The following is a 21,187-nucleotide window of genomic DNA, read 5'->3' on the forward strand; positions in this document are numbered from 1 at the left end:
GCATTTGGCCAGCCAAGGGTCAAATTGGAGAAGAAGTCTTGGGTGAATCAAGGGGCAAATGACCCAAAAGGCTTGCTGGTCATTTATGACAGCAAGAGCAATTGGTTAGCAAGAGGAGATTGAAGAATCTCAAGCTGTACTCATTCCAATTAAATGAAAGCTAAAGAAATACCGCAAGGGGCGCCAATTTTGGGGTCAACAGGGAGTCTATTGTCCAAGAATGTTATGGTAAAGTGTGTATTTCATTTTATATGCATTTATTTATTGCTGTAATTAACTCTTAAATCAGGTTATCACCACCCATTCCAAGAAGGAAGGCTGGTTTCATGAGGCCAAGTTAATTATTTCTCAATGTGGGATCCAATACCCCAAGAAATCAGTTGCTTGATGCCAAATGCAAAAGCTGTAATAAATTATTCATGACAAGTACTAAGTGGTATTAAGTGTGAAAACTTGGTCTAGAATATCTAATTAACCATAGTATTAGCGGTGATACTAGGAAATTAGCATTAATCAATTAATTAATTCTAGTTTTAGGCTAATGATTGCTCACGATTACTTGGGTGGTAAATTGGCCTAGCCAATTTAATTGATGAGTGGCTAGATTATTTTTTTGGGCATAAAAATTATTATTAAATTTTAAAAATTAATTTGACGGGCTAGAGAATGCAAGAAATTCAATCTAGAAGATTGCTACTTGGCTAGATAAGTTGACGGGCTAGATAATGCAATAAATTCAATTTACAAGGTTGCTACTTGGCCAAACTTGCCTATGCAAGTTTGGAAAATATGAATTGGGATTGAAGAGAGAAGGAAATCTTGTTTCTGTATTTGGGAGCTATTGGAAAGAGAGGTTGGGTTTTTGTTGTTTGCTTATGGGGCCATTTCTTTCTCAACCCATTCGAGACCATTTTACCCTTTAATAAAAAAAATTATTGGGATAAAACGCCTTGTCAATATTGATATCGAGGACATTGCGATAAGTCTTAAGCGCTTGTGATGGTATCGCCAAGCATTGGACACTTGGTGAGTCATTTTATGTGCGGCGTTAAAGGTGAGCGCTTATGCAATCTTGAACATGTCACCAAAGGCCTCAATTTGATATGGCAAGGCTCTTTTGCGAAAGGCCCTAAATTTTATCGAAGAATTTTCGTTAGATTTGGGTAAAAATTGAAGTGTCCCAAATTGTATGTGGATTGTCTCTTGACTACGATTTAGCAAACACGTTGGTGATGTGTTTTGGCAATAGATTGAGATGTGGTTGGAGACGGGTTTGTTGGAGATGGTGCTAAAGAGGCAGAGAGGAATTGATGCAATAGTATATAACATGTGACGAGCGATAGGTCTATCAGTGATTAAGGACTCACTTCTAAAGAAACAATGTAGTGTAAGAGATGTGTGGATGTCAACGGGTGGTGATACTTTTTACAGTTGTTTTTCTTATTTACTTATTTTAATATTTAATTTTTCTTTTCTTTTGTTACTGTTGCTTCTTACTCCGAGAGTTCTCTTGGAATAAGCCAGGATCTTTGCATTGGCCAAAAGAGACAGCCATTGGAACAAATTGGACTAATGGTTTGTCTGAGCCTTAGGACCGGTTTCATATTGAATGGGCACTGAAGAATAGAATGCTAGTGGTTTGGGACTATGTGCTTAGCCATCGGAGATGGTGTAGGACAATGAGCTTGGCCTAGACAGAAGATGCACATGTGAGAATGCTAACGAAATAAAAGTCACTGTAACTGAGCTACATTACACTTTTTGATGTGGTCACAATGATAAAAGTTGCTCAGAACAACTTGAGGAATGTAGGGGTCACCATCGCTAAAATTTAGGGAGTTACTATTTTTGGACCCTAGAATTTGTTCACATCATTATCTTCGTTTTTGCACAAGGATTAATTCTTTGGTCTGTGCCGAGGTCAAATTTTGCACCGATCATGGAGAATTTTAGACCAGAAGGTTTAAACGAGAAAATTGTTACATGTATGCCATGTGGCATAAATTCCCAAAAGAGAGGGAGAGAGCATTAAAAAAAAACGTAATAGGCATAGGGGGCAGATGGAAGAATGAAGTTTTGAGGAGTTGAGGGTAGATTGCAAAAATCAGCCATGGAGAGTACTTCTATGTCTCTGACTCAAGTATGGAGGTAGAGCTTGCTCCCTTTGATCAAGTCTCTCTCTATTCTCAGAGGAAATGCTTCGCATGATGGGCTGATTCCATTGAAGTCACAATTCTGTGTTTTCTTTGAAATTCTTCACATGAATCATTGAGTATTAGTCGTAGAAAATACAGGACATGCTAGACAGTAAGAATAGTGAATTTAGAGATATGCAGATTGTAATTCTACACACAAATCATTAAGTTTTGGTCACATGTTGAACAGTAAGAACAATGAATTCTGCACATGCTAGACAGTAAGAATAGTGTGCTGGACAGTAAAAACAATGAATTTTGGACTTGCTAGATAGCAAGAATAGTGAATTCAGAGATTTGCAGACTGTAATTCTACACAGGAATCATCGAGTTTTGGTCACAGAAAATGCTTTCTTGAAAGGGATGTTGATCTGGACATGCTGTACTGTTCTTATGCAGCTGGGATTTACTCAGAAGAGATGAAAACCAACTGTTAACAAGTTATGTATTTTCGAACATTATCATTTTTTGTAAATTTTCATCTTTTAATTTATAAAGAAATATCGAGAGGGGCTCTAGTCTTTGGGGCCAATCTGGTGTTGAGCGAGGGGCCTATGACTCACATAAAGCAGTAGTTCCTTCGATTAACACCTGGTCTTTACACACACACACATAAGCAGAGACCTCACTCCCGCGCTCATTACTAGATTGGCCCCGAAGGCCGGCGTCCCTTTCAGTATTTCTTTATCAATTAAAAGATGAAAAATTACAAAAATGATAATGTTTCAAAATACATAACCTGTGAACAGTTGGTTTTCATCTCTTCTGAGTAAATCCCAGCTGCATAAGAACATTATAGCATGTCCAGGTCAACATCCCTTTTAGGAAAGCATTTTCTGTGACCAAAACTCAATGATTCTTGTGCAGAATTGCAGTCTACAGATCTCTGAATTTACTGTTCTTGATATCCAGCATGTCTAGAATTCATTGTTCTTATTGTCCAGCACACTGTTCTTATCGTCCAGCATGTGCAGAATTCACTATTCTTACTGTTCAGCATGTGACCAAAACTCAATGATTTGTGTGCAGAATTACAGTCTTCAGATCTTTGAATTCACTGTTCTTACTGTCCAGCGTGTCCTGCATTTTTTGTGACTAATACTCAATGATTCATGTGAAGAATTTCAAAGAAAACACAGAATTGTACCTTCGATGGAATTAGCCCATCATGCGAAGCATTTCCTCTGAGAATAGAGAGAGACTTAATCAAAGGGAGCAAGCTCTACCTCCGTACTTGAGTCAGAGACGTAGAAGTACTCTCCATGGCTAATTTTTGCAATCTGCCCTCAGCTCCTCAAAACTTCATTCTCCCGTTTGTCCCGTATGCCTATTACGTTTTTTTTTAATGCTCTCTCTTTCTCTTTTGGGAATTTGTGCCACATGGCATACATGTAACAATTTTCTCGTTTAAACCTTTTGGTCTAAAATTCTCCATGATTGGTGCAAAATTTGACCTTGGCACAGACCAAAAAATTAATCCTCGTGCAAAAACGAAGATAATGACGCGAACAGATTCCGGGGTCCAAAATTAGTAACTCCCTGAAATTTAGGGATAGTGACCCCTACATTCCTCAAGTTGTTCTGAGTAACTTTTATCATTGTGACCACATCAAAAAGTGTAATGTGGCTCAGTAACGGTGACTTTTAATCCGTGAGCATCCTCACATGTGCATCTTCTATCTTGGCTAGGCTCATTGTCTTGCATCATCTCCAGTGACTAAGCACATAGTCCCAAACCATTAGCATTCTATTCTTCAATGTCTATTCAATATGGAATTGGTCCTAAGGCTCAGACAAACCATTAGTCCAATTTGTCCCAATGGCTACCTCTTTTGGCCATGCAAAGATCTTGGCTTATTTCAAGAGAACTGTGGGGGTAAGAAGCAACAATAACAAAAGAAAAGAAAAATAAAATATTTATATAAGTAAATAAGAAAAGCAACTGTAAAAAGTATTGCCACCCGATGCCATAGATTGTCGAGGCTGAGGAGGTGTAGAGGTAGAGGCTTTTGAGCATTGCTCTTTCTCCTCCTCTTGTTGTTGTTGTTGTTGTTCTATTGCTGTTGGTGTGCAAATATCAGTATTAGCATGTGACAATTGGCATGTCTATCAATAGTCAAGGAGTCACTTCGAGAGGAACAATGTAGTGGCGTAGATGTGTGGTGATAGATTGTCAAGGTTGAGGAGGTGTAGAGGTAGAGGCTTTTTGAGCATTGCATTTCCTTCTCCTCCTCCTGTTGTTGTTGCTGTTTTGTTGCCGTTGGTGTGTAAACATCTGTATTGAGAGTGCTTGTAGCTATCAAGCTGCTGGCATCAAAGGTGGCGTGAGTGGAGTTGAGGTAGGTAGGTAGGTAGGTAGTAGGAAGCTTCCATCCTTTTCAATGTTGAAGGAGCTATAGCAATGGCTAACCCTTTGACCCTTATTTAATGCTAAGTGATGTAAAAGGTGTTCACACCTTTGACACACTTTTATACACAATAATGTGTGCTCACACACAAGGATAAATAAATTTAATAGAAGTGTGTACTGTGTTTTCTGAACCCATTGCTTGGTTTCACCATAACTTGTGACCACTCATTAGTGGCCAGCTCTAATGCACCATTCTTTATATCTAGTAATTGTAGAGGAAACAAATTTCATAATAAATTAAGCATGCAAAATAATAAAAAGGATACAAATTCCTTTTTTGTTGTGTTATGACAACTTGGCATTTAGGTGCTGGTGTATGCAATACTTCTGGTTGAAAGATTGCCCTTGAGCCTCACTTGGCTGTTTAGAATGTGAGGCAACCTCTTTTCCTTTAACATCGGGGATTGACTGCAATAATTCAGCAAATTGAGGTTGCTAAATTAAGTGCTGCAACTTCATAACAACACTTGCCAATTGTGCCTTGAATAGTGCATTTGCTTCTTGAGTGCCTTGAACTTTTGGAGTTGCATCTGGTTGAGCTGCATGCTCACCAGTCACAATTGTTGCTTGCTGTCCTGAAGCATTTTAAGTATTCAATGACTCAAAACAATGTGTTGAGTGCCTTTCAAGAGGGGATTCCTATTTCTCACTCCTATTACCATGGTTGTGTTTTATCTTTTAATATTTGTCCCTTGCTGTACAATGTCATTGGCGAGTAAAAACTTTGCTGTTACTGAATTACAGCAAGCTAAAATACATGTGTTTGCTCCTTGAGATGATCGCAGGCTCACCTCCTTTAGAAAGATTGCGATGTCTCGGCAAGGGAACCATGAAACGAGCTTTCAAAAGGCCAAAGGGCAATAAACCACATTGTAACAAGCATTTAATTCAACTTAATAGTAAATTCTGCAATGAACTTTGCAGCCATAAGTGCCACCGTTTTAGTGCTTCATTTGTTCAATGTTATTCTTTTCAAGTTGTATATTAGGATGGTGGTGTCCTTTATTTGCCAAAGTTCAAGGCCAAAGCATGTGGTGGTTAGTATATGTGTAGGCATTGGATAAGGCGAATGTTATTTCTTGGTAATTGTAGGGTGTATGCCATTTGAGTGCTTAACCTAGAGACATAGATCACCGCAAGGTGGAAGATCTCTTACTAGAATTGTATATGTGCAACCCAAAGAAAAGTAATGAGCAAGCAAATGAGGGCAAGGTACAATATTGAGAATTTTACGTAGATTTGGTATGTGCACTTGTTAGCAAATTACTCAGTCTTGTGTGGGTCTAGTTGTGTTTTAGTGGATCGTGCGTTTCTTTTTTCAGTGTGAATTCGTGGGGATTAGTTATTTTATGTTCGATTGATTCTTTATGCATAGTTGATAACATATGTTTCATACTTCCATATGTGTATAGGTATGAAAGTGTGATTCAAATATGATTCTGACCCTTCGGCTGGATCATATGTTGCCCTAATTTTTAAGATAAACACTAGAAAAATATAACAATAATAGTTTGAACCTTAATATGAATTGCAAACATTTTAAAAAAGCTTACACTTTGAAAAATAAGCATAAAAGACATTGAAATTTGACAAGGGGAATGAGATTATAATCAGCCCACTAAGATCACAAAATGTCATGACTCATGGCTCACAAATTACAGTCAGCCCACTAAGGTCACAAAATCTCATGACTCATAATACATCATAGTACTCTAGACTCTAGACTCTAGACAACTCAAGAGATTGAAGAGTCAAGGGTTAAGACTCAAGATTGTAAACTTGTGCAACTCAAGGTGACTCATTTTCATCTTTGGACTGAAGTTCATCATTTTTCTCATCCTTATTCTCCACTGCATCTTTTGGCACATTAGAGATACTAGCACTGGATGCATCTATGTCACAAGAGCTGAATTTTCATCATCTTTCCCTCTCATTTCTTGCAATGCAAGCAGCGTGTCATAATCTTTTTCCTTGTTTAGCATTTCCAAGGTCACTTTTACTTTCTTAAATCCCCTTTTTTTCAACTTGTTGGTGAGATGCAAATTGGTGTGTATAAAAGCAAGCTTCTTTGTATTCTTTGGCTTAAGTTGGTTCCTTTTCTTTGTATGAATGAGAGAAAAAATGCTCTAATTTCTCTCACATGGTTAAGCACTAGTGCCTTGAGGCAATATCTTAAGTGTCAAACGCTACACATTGGTGTATTTGTCCAAAAAGTTTCCACCATTTTACACCTTGATGCATCATTGCATCCTCTTTTCATCCTTTGCAATAAAACATGCACATGCACTTGAAGGTTGACTTAAACTTATCCTTTCCTTGTTCATCATAAAACTTCCCTTGAGCATATACATCATAGTTTGTAACACGCTCAACCACATCCATCGAGCCTTTATCCACCGCCTTGTCAGTGTCAGAATTATTTGCACTCCAAATAGGATGGAGCACCAAAGTAGCAACATGCAATGGAGAGTGCATCATGTTCCATTGGCCTAGGCCCTACACAAAGTGCCTTGACTTGTTGTAGCTTTGAAGCATTAATGCCTTCAAGGCTTTCAATCTTTTCTATCATGCGATCAATGAGCTCATACACCTATGAAGAAATGCTAGGGTTTGCAACACAACATGCATGACCAAGTCTGAAACACAAAGACTTGGACACAGAGACAAGCAAAACTTAAACCCTAAACACAAAATGCAAAACGCAAAAAACTCAAACATAGAGACAAACGCAAAGAGAAGAAACTCTGATGTGAATGGATGCTACAAATGAATGTAAGAGTATATAGAATGCCCAAGGGCAGAGCAATGCAGTATTGGAGAGTGACATCCATTGGAGATGAATTCCAGTGCTGTGACAACTAGTCAAAATGTCAGAGTTCGTGAAACACGAAACACTGTTCATCAAAGTGTTAGGGAACTTAGGGGACAACAAGAGAGGTGTTTGCTAATGTAGACGGTATGTGGACAGCAAAAACATAGGTACTACAGCAATAGCCCTCTAGGAGAGATGGTAGCAGCTTGTTGCTTGGCATAGATGTGTTGGTGTGGGAAACACCAAACGTTGATCACTAGAGTGTCAAGGAACTGAGGCGACAACAAGAGAGGTACTTGCTAATGTAGATGGCCTATTGGATAGTAAAAGCGCAGGTACTATCGCAGTCGCCCAGTGGGAGAGATGGCAACAACTTGTCGCTTGGTACTAGATGTTGAAAACGCAGGCTAATCAGGTGCTATAATGACATAACAGATGGAGACCTCCAAACAGTAAGGCAATGGCTAAAAAATAGGCTGCCTAGGGCTGGATAGTGATGGGCTGCAGTCGGTGATGGTTGGACAGGAGATGGTAGGTGGCTGATGGCTGAAATCTTTACAGTAGAGTGAGAAACCTGCACAAAAGGATAAGGCTAAACGATGGGTAGCTTGTCTATCTATAGATGTTGAAGGGTGCCCAAAAAAATCAAAGTTTTGGGGGACCATTGAAACTCTCTTGAATCATGTACCAAATTTGTGTTTTTCATTAATTTTGTGTGTTTGGGGTTTTTAAAAATTCTAATCAGCTGTAAAAGCGCGTTTTAGCTCAACAACACCAACCCCATGGTGCCACCCTCTCTATTAGTAAGATGCAATTCTTTAAAATTGGAGCTCATAGCTTCACAATCATCTTGGCATTGACCCAAAATGAAGAACCAAGACAATGGATGAAACCTCCAAAGCCTTGATAGTTCTACTCACTTTCTTTCAGTAGTACTCTAAGAACCATGTAGCACAATCCATAGAAGACTCCATCATCCAACATGTTTGCTAAAAGAATAAACACATATGCAAATCGACTTTGTGCTGGTTTAAGTAATTCTTTTGAATTGAACTTTCTATGTAAAGAAAGAACTGTGTTTTTACGCTTGACAAATGTCACCACTTTCATAGCTTCTTCAAAGCCAACTTAACCCAAAAAAGTTCTCCAATATCATCAAAGAACAAATCGAGACAACGGGATGTGTAATAGGTGTAAAAAATGGTTGACCACTCTTGCTTAGCGAGCTGACCAACATGAACACAAATGGCTCCATTGTCCATGCACACTTAGACTACGTTTTGAGGTCCCACATCAAGAATGACATCCTTAAGAATTTCAAACACATACTCTCTTGACTTGTATCAATTGATCGTAAGAAAGTGGAACCAAACATGCATGAAACTATTACATTGATAATGGGTCGACGACGTGCATCAAACCATTCATCACAAATAATGTTGCAACCACACTTTTTCCACTTCTCTTTGAGATCAAGCAAATCTCTTTGCTCACATTTGACTTGATCATGTAAGTCTTTAGTGTGCAAGTGATGTTATGAAAGGGCCTTGAAGCTTGGGTCAACATTTTCAATTGCCCTCACCATGTCCAAGACGTAAGGATTCCTCATCTTCTAACAATGAATGCCCTTTGCATAGAAGAACCAACAAAGGTCAATTGCTGCCTCTTTCTTTACTTGCATGTCCCAACTTTGAAACAAGGAGCCTTCCTTAGCATTAGATTTGCACTTTCTAGGCATCACTCTATGAGCATTACTAACTCTAGAGGAACAAGCAGCCACATTGCCACTAGCACTTCATGATATATCTCCCAAATTGGAAACCTTTGTATCCAATGCATCATGTGAACTTGTGAGAGCACTTACATGCAATTTGCAAACTGCATCTTTTACATCTTGGGGTGCACCAGAGCATTTATCAACCCCAAATCCCTTCAGCCCCAAGATGTGGGCATGAATACAGGTGGGGCTACCATTCCATGTGTGGAAACAATATTTGCACTGCATAGTAGGCTGTTCATTTTTCAATGCTTTCAGCTCAATGACGAATTGCCATTCTTTTCCTTGCTTTCGAACCAAGGTGACTTGAAAAACAGAGAGATGGCTTGTGTAGGCTGCAGAGCACTCAACACATCAGCACGAGAGAGAGAGAGAGAGAGAGAGAGAGAGAGAGAGAGAGAGGGGGGGGGGTGAACAAGGCTGAGCACTTAGCAGTGAGCATAGTGCTCCACACATGGGCTGCTGTTGCACATGCTGAGCATAATGCCCTCAATCTGAATTTCTGCACACGCTGCCCTAGTTTTGCACAATACATAGGCTGATTATTGATCTTGCTGGTTGCACACAAACATGATGAGAGTTGAGCATGCTGCCTGCACATGTAGGTAATCTGCAGGAGAGAGTGTCAGAGTGCAGCGATGCAGAAGCGTGGGACCAAGACTGAGAGAGTGAACATAGAGAGGAGAGAGAGAGAGAAAGAGACAGGAGAGAGAGAGAGAGAGAGAGAGAGAGAGAGAGAGAGAGAGAGAGAGAGAGAGAGAGAGAGAGAGAGAGAGAGAGAGAGAGCGATGGTGGGGAGCTCGTTCGTGCTGGCGCCGCCTGTGTCTGTCGACCTGCAGAAGGTTGTCTGACCTGTCCCGTTCCGCCCTCCGCTTCCTCCTGGGCCCTGCGAGTCCGTCTGACCCTGCGACTGCGAGTCCGTCTGGCCCTCCTGCGCCCGTCTGGCCCTGCGTGCTCCCGTCTGGCCCTCCTGCGCCCGTCTGCCCTCCTGCGCCCGTTTGCCCTTCCGGCCGCCGCCCCTCTGACCTGCAGGCTTGGTGCCGCCCTGCGCGCCACCCTGCCCTCTCGCCTGTCGCTACCCCCTGCGCCCCTTCGTCGCCCCCCTGCGCGCCTTTCGTCTTTGACCCGCCTGCGTGCTGCGCCGCCCTGCCCTGTGATTTCTTCGCCAGCCTGCCCTGCGTGCCGCCTGGCACCTTCCTCCAGGGCAGCGCAGGCTTGACTGGATCCTGAGCGAAGCTGGGGACCAGCAAACCGTCCCTGCGCAGGATCGACCTCACCTAACCTAGCTCGCCCTTTGCCAGGACGCGTGTGACGACAGCAGTATGGCTGGCCTGGATTTGGATTTTCTTGACCGGACGGTGGCAGCCCTTGGCCCTGATTCCGATGCAGAGGAGCCGGAAGATATGGTGCCATGCACGGAGGAGTTGCCGCCGAGTTCTGAACAGCCGCCTGCAGGCAAACTCTCCAAGCATACGCCTAATGAGCCAATGAGTCCTTCGGAACGCTCCTATGCGCAAGTGGCCTCTGATCCTGTGGATTCGTAGGAAATTGACTGGGAGCATTTGTTGGACTTCGCCAATACTCTGCTCGGCGATTATGTCCAGCATAATACCGAATCTTTTTCTGTTGCGGGAACGGATGATGTGTTGGAAGCCACGGTGGACCCCAAATCAGTCTTGCAATCCTTCTCGGTGTTCTATGACCGTGCAGTTATACTTTTCTTCACTGGCAGGATCCCAGTACTTTCGCATATTCGCCAGTGGTTGCACCATCTATTGCAAGGGGAATCTGTTGAGGAGATCTTCCTTGGACCTCGCGGGTTTTATGAGGTCCTGCTGAAATCGGAAACGCATCGCGCTGAGCTCCTGTCCAAGTTGCCGCTATTCTTTGATCGCCGCTTGGTCCATGTTGTGCCATGGCGCCCCATGGCCGACTTCCAGCGTCTGCTTCAACGCGAATGTCCGGTGTGGGTGGAGGTGGAAAACTGTCGGGCGGTCTATTGGCCCATGTTGAAGGATGCGATGGCAGTTGTGGGAACAGTGCTGGTTCCCCCAAGCCTCAGGACGATGAACCGCAACCGTTTATGCATGCTATGGGACACGGCCAGGAAAAGGCCTGCGTGGCTTCGCCTCAATTGTTCGGGCATGCATCCTTTGTATTTTCGCCTAAAATGGGGCAACTTTGCGGGCCACTGCTTTTCATGTGGTAAATTGGGGCATTTCATGGCCGAATGCCCTGAAAAGCAATCGTCTTCGGAGGATGCACAGGTTGTGCTGCCCAAGGACGACATGGTGCTTGATGCCACGCCCCAGGAAGCCCTTCCGTCTCCTCATGTCATGGATAAAGGCAAACAACAGGTCCTGAGTGTGGATTCCCGTCGCACTGATTGGATTGAGACACGTCCTAAAAAAGGTAAAAAGTTGGATGCAGGCCTGGCGGATCCTGGGCCTCCCGCTTCCCAGGATTCCGTGCGCACGTATACGCGCCGGAAAGAAATGGCCACTTCACAGCAAGCTGCGCGTCCTACGGCTCCGTCGGGCCCCCGCAATCAGTCTCCAAGGAGAGCCTATACTGACGGCCCCAGAGGCCCACCAGCCAAGCTGGCGTTCGATGCCAAAGGCAATGTTATTACACCCTGGGATCGGCGTTATCCCCGCCCCTCTCCCAAGGCAGTGAATTTCCCTTCTACCTCCAAAGCAGGTCGCCAGAATTCTTTTGCAGTATTGGTTGATTTTCTGGATGAGGGTGTCCTGGATGCTCTCGCGGAAAAGGTGAAATCGAGGCAGCAGGCGCCTCGTTCCTGACTTCCTTCTTTGAGGATACATGAAGATAGCCACGTGGAATGTGCGAGGCATTTGCTCTCGCCATAAGCAACATGCCATGCGGACCGTCTTGCACGAGAACCAGTGGGATGTATTGTGTGCAGTTGAGCACAAAAGTCACGGTGAAGCAGGAAAAGTGATGGATTGTCATGGATTCCGTCTGTTTTATGCAGGGACCCATGCCACGCACTATTCGGGCGTGCTGATGATTGTCCATGAGAAATATCAGCCTGTCCTTGTTAAAAATGATGTGCAGGGCCGCTTTCTGGTGATCAAAGTCTTATTTGAAGGAGAGATTTTATGGCTGTTGGGCCTCTATGCTCTGAATGATCCCGCATCTCGACGGGATCTTTGGTCCACTTTGCAGGGCTCCATGTCACTCGGCCGAAGGGGGTTCTTGATGGGAGATTTCAATATGTGTGTTGACTCTTCTCAGTCCACTTCAGGGCATTCGGTAATGGATACGCCGGAAAGCCGGGTGTGGAGTTCCTTTGCTTTGCACGTGCTCAAGCAAGATCTTTGGTCGTGGCTTCACCCTTCTTTTTCAGGGTTTACTTTTCATTCCGCACAATATGCAACTACCTGGTCGCGACTGGACAGAATGTATATCATGCAGGGCGATGATTTTCTTCCCGAGATGCTGGAAATGAAGGTCTTGCGGCAATATGCGTTGTCGGACCATTTCCCCCTCCAGCTTGAGATGCGGGCACACTCTATTGCACCTTTTGTGCAATTTCTGGATAGGCTCCCTTTACGTTTCAACTCCTCTTATTTGAAGCATTCAATTTTCCAGGGCTATATGCAGCAGCTGATTGAGAGGTTCTTATTGGACTTCGCCTCTGAGGGCTTGCCTTCATTTGCACGGCTGCTCTCTAATGTGCAGCGGGTTGCTCGCCAGTATGGGATCCATCATGCCTCGCTTTGCCGCCGATGTCGACATGCAGCAGAAGACTTACTGGCTTTGGTCCGTTCCTTGCTCCTGGATTCCCCCAATGATGCTTTTCTGCTGTCTCTGGAGAGGCGGTTGGCCCATCTTATTCAAGTGTTTCAGTTGAAATCTTATCAATAGGCCAAGCTGCACAACTTGACGGACACAATGCAAGATAGCGCCTGCCAGTCTCATAAGTTCTTTCGCGCCTTGCATGCGTCTCCGGCTCGCGAAAATATGACCAGACTCCACGATTCGGAAGGTCGCATGGTCACGAATCTGCAGACCATTGTCACTATGTGCAGAAACTATTTTATGGAACTTCTTGGTTCCTCTTCCTCGCCTTCTAGCCAGGTTACGCATGCCCGCTCGGTCTTCTATCATCTGGTCCGCCAGCAGGTTCCAGTTGATATGCAAGCCGCTTTGGAGACGGATATTTGCGAGGAAGAGGTTATGGACGTTTTGTTGCACCTGCCGAATGATAAAAGTCCTGGCTGGGATGGTCTAACTAATGAATTCTTTCAGACCTCGGCCACGTAGTTGGTGAAGCCATTGGTGGCCATGTTTCAGCAGGTGTGGGAAACGGGGATCATGCCCTCCTCATGGAAAGAAGGCCTTATCAAACTAATTCCAAAGGTCCCTTCGCCGTCAAAGTTGCAACACTGGAGACCAATCTCTTTGATGGGCTCCATGTATAAAATCTACTCCAAAGTGCTGGCGAATCGGCTTCACAAGCACCTTCCAGCTATTGTGCATCCTCTCCAATATGGTTTCATTAAGGGCCGCAACATTCTACATAATATCTTAAATGTGCAAATGGCTATTGACTATGCGCGGCACTCCGGTCAGGAAGTGGTATTGATCCAATTGGACTTGGAAAAGGCGTTTGATTATGTGGACTGGTCTTTCATTGCAGACCTCATGTCGGCTATGGGCTTTGGTACCCGAATGTCCCGATTGATCTACACCATTAGTGCTGAGGCTTCCTCCAGAGTTATGCTTAATGGTGGAGTTACAGAGCCATTTGTCCTTGCACGCGCGGTCAGACAGGGTTGTCCTTTGAGCCCTCTCTTCTTTGCCCTGGCGACTCACCCGGTCCTTTCAATGTTATCCTCCATGGCAGCCTCTGCTCAGCTGGCCGGGCTGTCTCTTCCGTTGGGTCAGCACTTCGTTAGCCAATCTTTGGCTGATGACACCTTTATGATTTTGCAAGCGGACAGGGACAACATTCGAAGGGCATTAGATGTTTGGACACTCTTTGGTCAGGCCTCTGGGCTTCGCATCAATGCCCTTAAGTCAGCCATTCTCAGTTGTACGGAGCCTGATTTACAGTCCTTAGGCTGGCAAGGCCAGGTGGTTTCCCGTGGTTCCATTGTCAGGCATCTTGGATACCCATTGGGGGTGGATGTACGGCCAAAAGACCTGCTGGAGTGGATTTCACAAAAACTGGCGGCGAAATTTATGTATTGGAAGTCGCAAGCGTGGCCATTCCATGTCCGCCTCAAAGTGGCCCAGACAATCATGCTTCCAATGCTAACGTATTTCCTGCCTTTGTTGCCATGGATGCCCACTACTTTGAGGGCCCTCACTCATCCCATCCGTTTCATGCTGTGGAAGAAGGATTCACTGCAGGCCGGCATTTCCTGGATTTCATGGTCACACGCATGTACCCATAAGCGCATGGGTGGAGGAGCTATTTTGGATGCACACACTCATATGTTAGCTCTCCGTTGGTCCCTTTTTCGTGCCATGTGTGTGGACCATCACCCATGGACCATCATAGCCCGTTATTTTCTTGAGGACAGCGGGCTCCGCCATGGCAACACACGGCTTCGGGCCTCTTGGTGGCATGTCCTTAATGCTGACTCTCGTGTTTCCAGTCCCTCTTCCTCTTTGTTACTGCACTTGGTCGGCTCTTGGAAAGTGGTGCTCCAAAAGGCCCGTTGGCACCCAGTAGGGGACCGCTTGCAGACTAACTCCTTTCAGTTGGAATTGTTGGCAGTATCGAGACTCCTTTCATGGGAAGATAAACATCAACTCAGACCAAGATTTGATCGAATGGCCCGTTTAGGTGTGACGTCGGTTGCGGATGCTACCCTTGCCACTCGCAATGTCCTCGTATCATTTCGGACTGCTTGGCGACTCTTCAAGATCCCGCGTGGATACCGTGATTTATGGGAGCAGCTTTCGTCGGAGCTTCAGGGTCGGCAACCCTTTCCTGCCTTCACTGTGGATCGCCCTTGGCAGGGCCGGGACCTTGCAGGCCGCCTGAGTCTGGAAAAGGCCTCTACTAATCAGGTGTATCATCTTCTTGTTCAAGATCACCAATGGCTGGGAGAGAAAGCTAATACTGTTTAGGGACTGCGGAAATCGCTGTCCTGGTGGCAGAAAACGCTGATGGAGGGCTGGCTAAATAAGACACCTTTCAAATGCAAGGTTTTTCTTTGGCGGGTGATGATTGGTGGTCTTCCTCTGGCCTCGGCCCTTGCCAAGCGTCGCATCTCGAATGGCAATTGTTTCTTCTGTACCACACCGGTGGAATCGGCCCGACATCGTTTTCTCTCTTGCCCGCTCGCCAAGAATATCTGGTCACTCTTGTCACACATTTGGCGCACGGTGGTGGGGTCTTCGCTAACTCCTTTCGACTGGGTTTTTGTGCGCCCGAAGTATCCCGCGCCGCCACAGTTGCATGAGAAGATCTTATTTCACTTTTTCAGATATTGGGGATGCTGGCACATTTGGACCACGCGCAATGCTTTTCTCTTTGATTCGGCCTCTAATGTACCCCGACATATTGCCAGGCTTAAAGGGCTCTTGCATTGGCAGCTAGATATCATCCGACACTCCGACTTGCTCCCTCGGGAGGATTTGCATCCGTGGCATATGGCAATTGCCTCTGGGTCGTTGCCATGATTGGTGTAACCTTTTCAGTGCATTACTATGGGGCTTCCCCACTCGTTGGCCTAGGGCCCTCGTGTATCTTGTAATCAGAAAAAAGAGAGAGAGAGAAAGAGAAAACCTCCTCACATGACGGCTTTGTGTCATCATGTATCTTGTAATCCAGTAATCTTGTATTTTTTTCATAATTAATACAATTACCTTTTACGAAAAAAAAAGAGAGAAAGAGACAGTGGAAGATGAAGATCTGCTGCATAAGGTATGCTGTATACAAAGATATGCAGATATATACACGGGTGCAGTGCGCGTGACTGTGCGTCTCCACCTCGATGAGGCAACCTGCTGTTCACCTCGAAGTACACTGTAATCTGCACGATCTCCTGCTGGTATCTGCAATCACAAGTGTGGAATAATGTGCTGACTGCCGGCTATAAATAGCCTGGGAATAGGCGATAAAATATGGCAGGTCGGCTGCAGGTACAGATCTGTCCGACCTGCACCAGACTGCCATGTGGCAGCTGACGTGGCACTGGTCTGCTCCACACTGTCCACTGGTGATGTGGCTGCCTGCTCTGCACTGTCCAGGGGATGACAATCGCGAACAGAAATTGCCCAAATGTAGCCAGGGATATCTAGGGAATCATACGTTTGCAGACATATTTGGTATGCTGAATCATGTGTGTCTGAATCCAACTTTGATTTTATGCATTTCTTGGCTGGTCAACTGTTATTTTGAGGCCTCCAGATGTCAGCTGACCTGATAGTTCTATGCCTATTTATTGGTTTGGCTCCCTCTTGTGTATCATTGTTAGCATACTCTGTTACTTACAAGTCTCGTTGGAGAGAAGGGGCCGGTGCTAGTACCTACTCAGCCAATGTCTCACTATTGTGTGTAGAATTGCCATGTATCAGGCACAGAGGACAAAGAAGCGGAAGTAGAGAAATTTCTGGTTTTCCTACCTTGAAAATGCCCAAACAGTAGTCATCTGCCCAGTTTTGGGCCAACTTGATGAGGTTGCGACCTTGAGATGCTGTTGCCAGTTGCTGATGAGTGCTCAAGTTAAGTTGCCTGGTTTTGATTATGGTCAATTGCTGTCGAACTGCCCAAAATGGTGCAAAGCTGCTGTCTCCAACCAGCAAATCGCCCTCCACAACCTTCTCTAGCCTTGCATAGCCTAGAAAAGGCCGATTGCCATGTGTCAAGTTAGGCCTTGACACTTGGTAGTCTTTCCCTTGTAAACTAAGCCTCTACAATTGAATTCCAGCCTTTTATAATTCAGCAATTTGAAAAAAATTACACATTACAGTACTATCCTAGGTACCTATTGACACCTGTCCACCACAACTTTTGCCAATGTCCCCATTGCCCAAGAGAGGGTTGTCTATCACTATGATTGATACTCAACTTAATCTCTCATTTGCTGAGTACGTGCACGAGCAGATTATCCCAAGAGCCTTAAGTTAAAAATTCAAGACTCCATGACAAGAGTTGAAACCAACCTTCCTTATTGGATAGGGTGGCGACCAACTTGATTAATAAGCAAACAGTAAAAGTGAGACAGTGGACACTTGGTTGGCCCCAAAATTGGCACCTCTTGTGGTATTTCTTTAAGTTGTATCCCATGAAATGTGTAGTATGGGGAGATTGCCCAACGCACAATGGGCCAATCCCTCTACAAATTTAGGAACAACGGGTTGTCGCAAAAGACCACTAGCATCAAGACCCAAATTTCCCCTTGATCCAATTCACAATCAGTACTAATTGGGTTGAAAACGCTTTCATGCAAGTGTTCTGAACAATAGATGGGCAAACCACTTCAGACCTGTTGTAAATTCTTGAAATCTCATAAATGGGCTTCAATTTGTGGGCATGCTTGATGAAGGTGGTTGAGAAACCCTAAAATAGCAGTGACTAGGATTTATGACTGCAATTCAATGCTGGTTTGCCTGAAATTTCTTAAGTGGAGAGAATTGTCAACAAAGAAAATGCCTGATTGCTGTCAGAAGAGGCCTCCTATGGTAGTCCCCTGCTGATCAAGGGTCAAAAATAAGGTCACCTACTGATCAGTCCCCCCTGGGAGCTGTTGCCCACTGATTTTGGGCTTGTAGGAGCTGTTGCTTGTTGCTGGACAGTCTTTTGATGCTGTCACATTGCTCCTGGCTGCTCCAAAATGCCGTCGTTTGCTATTTTTCCTCTTCATGATGGGTGAAAACCCCTCTTGCCAATAGTTGCTTGTTTGGAATAAGCCTTCTTTGGGACTTGGCCAGCCTCAATTGGCGTAGATAGCCTTTGTGCCTTTGCATGGTAGGTTTTCTCTCCTTCAGACAGGTGGCACACTTTCTAATGCAAACTCAGCCTTCAGAAATAAATTTTCAGCAGTATTAAATTGTGAAAATTCAAAAATCCTCCAAGTAGCAACCCCCCCCCCCCCCCCCCAAAAAAAAAAAAAGCCCAAAAAAGAAACAAAACAAAACAAAACAACAAAAACAAACACAAACACAAATTGGTCACTACTCATATGCAATTTAATGTGCTAGGCCCTTTGAACTTGAAAGCCTTTCCAACCTTTTACCTTAGTCTAAGCATTGAATGTTCAACTTTCTCTAGCCCAATGCTACCACTAGTCATTTCCAAGGGCTCATTTAATGCCTACAGCCAAGATTGTCACCTAGCGCTCACTAGCATTTGTACAATGTGAATTGTCGCAGATTTTGCCAATGTCCCAAACTTCCGACGAACCAGGGTTTGTCACCGTCCCCAAAAAAACTTGCACTTCACATGTGCACAACTTAATCATGCCAAAGGAATTAAATGAAAATTCACGACCTTGTGAAAAGAGCCGTTCTTCATCCCATCTAATTCCCAATCATTGATCATTAGAGCTGCATCATCTGGAACATCCAGCATATGCATTACGCTCGTCATTGTCTATTGCTACTACTTTGACATCATTCCAATCATCATGATCTCGCTTCTATCGAGTATGCGGCTCCAAGCTTCCACAATTGTCCCTACCTCATCTAGAACTGTACTTCCGCTGCCTTGAAACACAGCTTTCAGATTGGCATGTTGATTTCCAAAGTAGTGGTGTCGCTATTGCTGCCCAAAACACTGTTACTGCTACCCATTGTGTGAAACTGGCCTTGCTTGACTCAAAGGGTGGAATTTACAGATGATTACTGCAAGCAAATTTCACATAAATAAATAAATTTAGCACATCACCAATTTCAGGCTGGAACTACCTACACGAGCAGAGACAAGCTGACATGGTGACCTTGATTGGCCCCAAACCTTGGCACCCCTCGTGGTATTTCTTTATGTTGTATTCCAGTAGTGACTATTGAGAAAGGCTGAAGCTTTGAGTGTAGGAGATTAGGCTAAGGTCTCACTGTCCTGCCAAGATCTGTCAACTGAAATCTCCTTTACTTTGAACATATCAAGGTTCAATCCTTGACAAATCTGGAACCACTTGCATTCTATGGTATCAACCACCTTAATCCTTAATCTGCCCCTTGATTTGAGAGCCTGAGGGCAAATTGAATTTTCTTTTGCTGCTTGCAATTTAGCCCTGCTATAGACCACAAAATGTGTTGGTTGTCAATTTGTTGATTTATAGCAAACCCTCATGCATGATTGAGACATGCATGCACACATCCCAAGACAGCAGTGCATCCCTTGAACCTTGCTTATTACAGACCAAAGGACAGCAAAATCTCAGCTGAAATGCCTTAGGTCCAAATTGAGGCTCTCAGCAAGCATGGGAGACGTAAAGGGAGAAGCAGTAGGGGGGAGAGATTTCTGTTTTTGCCTGTCCCAGAATGTTGACAGCAGCAGTTGTTGTCAGGTCCACATGAGTGTGGAGCTGCTGTTGCCTGTCCTGAACTGATGTTCAGCAGAGATCGTCAGTCCCAAATTGTGCTTCAATATCTGTCCCTTGCTCCAAAAGGGTGCGTGGCTGCTGTCACTGGCTCCTAAACTGCCCTCCTCAGCCTTTTCCAGGGCTGATTGCCACATGTGGGCCAGCCCTTGACACTAGGCAGACCTGCCCTTGCAATCTCAGCAGCCACAACTGGATTTCAAGCCAATTTTCAATTCAGCAAACGAAAAATAAGTAGCCTTGTCCAAGTTTTGGCTGCTGTCCAGCCTCTATTTTAAATTCCTAACTTCAATGAACCTGAAAGTGTTTCAGTAATACTCTTGCTGCTTGCTCAATCATTTGTGCAACCAACTTGTCATACAATCTGCATGATATACAATGCCTGGATACATGTTCATTTTAATAAAAGTTCTGTTGCACCACTTTGAGAAAGTAATCTTTTTAAGGAGTGCTCGAAGGGGTGTGTTGACAATGTTCACCACTTAAGCAAAATAGGTGTATGGTTTAACAGCTTCCATTTTGTGCAGAGGTATAATTGCCACTGCATCTGCAGCTGGAGGAACAGGTGCGAATGAACAAGGGCTCAGCTGGCTTATTTTTGAGCTGCTTTGGCGTGATTTTTTCAGGTAATGCATTGCTGTGATATAAGGATTTGGTATGTTAGGAAAGCATCGAAGAATTTCACTTGAAGTTGATGATCTTACCCGTTTGTCACTAGGTTTATTACCAGAAAGTATGCTGCCAGTAGACAAGGTCTGGATACAAAAGTAGGAATGAAATCTTCTGCTCCTGCTTAGTTGAATGATATCTGTCACCTGGCTCTAGTCGTGGTGTTTGCAAATGGAGGCTCTTAGTTGCAATTGTGAGGCTAAGCGAGACACCCTTTACCTAAGACTGTTATACCAGCCCAGATTTTGTATGCAGGCTATGATTGTTGGGTGTAAACATGGTTTTGAGTCTGAAGCTATCCTAGAAGGTGTCCGTCTATTCAACTGTTTTAATGTCTCCTGTAGATAAGCTCTCTGTTTTCAGTCTGTGTCTAAGCTTTCACAGTATAATTAACATTTGAAGTTCAATATATTTTATGAATATATGCTTATACAGTTTGAGAGGATTTTATAAATTCTGCACGACTAAAGCAAACTTTTCAAGAGCAACACTATTCATTGATCCACCATTCACTCCAGTTTTTCAACTTGATTACTGATGTGGCACTCTTTCCCAAGTCCACAGCGGTGATGTTCCTTTTTGAAATGTAGCGGTTTTATATAAATACCACAATTAAAAATGCCATATAATGCTATAAAATTAAGAAAAGGGTTTCTCATTTCAAAAATTTTTTGGGTTTATATTTGAGTTGTCCTTTCTCGTCGCCCATTGCATTCCAATTAATTGTTTATGATACCTTATCTACTGAAATAAGGGTTTTTTGAGGTTTCAAATTTGTGTTTTTCTTTTTTTAATGCA

The 21,187-nt window shown here is 44.0% G+C and overlaps 1 protein-coding gene across 4 annotated transcripts in view; it reads left to right on the forward strand.

Annotated features, from left to right (window-relative positions):
• The window catches only part of LOC148038101 (blue-light photoreceptor PHR2-like), a 31,461-nt gene extending 10,642 nt beyond the window's left edge, over positions 1-20,819 (forward strand). For all 4 annotated transcript variants that reach the window (XM_087668918.1, XM_087668926.1, XM_087668941.1 and 1 more), the window contains 2 exons: positions 20,248-20,346; positions 20,439-20,819. In XM_087668918.1, coding sequence (XP_087525044.1) covers positions 20,248-20,346; positions 20,439-20,517 — 178 coding nt within the window. In that variant the 3' untranslated portion in view covers positions 20,518-20,819. The remainder of the gene's footprint in view (positions 1-20,247; positions 20,347-20,438) is intronic.
• The last annotated feature ends 368 nt before the right edge of the window (positions 20,820-21,187 follow it).

The sequence above is a fragment of the Lygodium microphyllum genome, chromosome 3 (assembly GCF_053477565.2).
Source record: "Lygodium microphyllum isolate KBCC chromosome 3, Lygodium_microphyllum_v1.1.10, whole genome shotgun sequence".
NCBI classification, from domain to species: domain Eukaryota; kingdom Viridiplantae; phylum Streptophyta; class Polypodiopsida; order Schizaeales; family Lygodiaceae; genus Lygodium; species Lygodium microphyllum.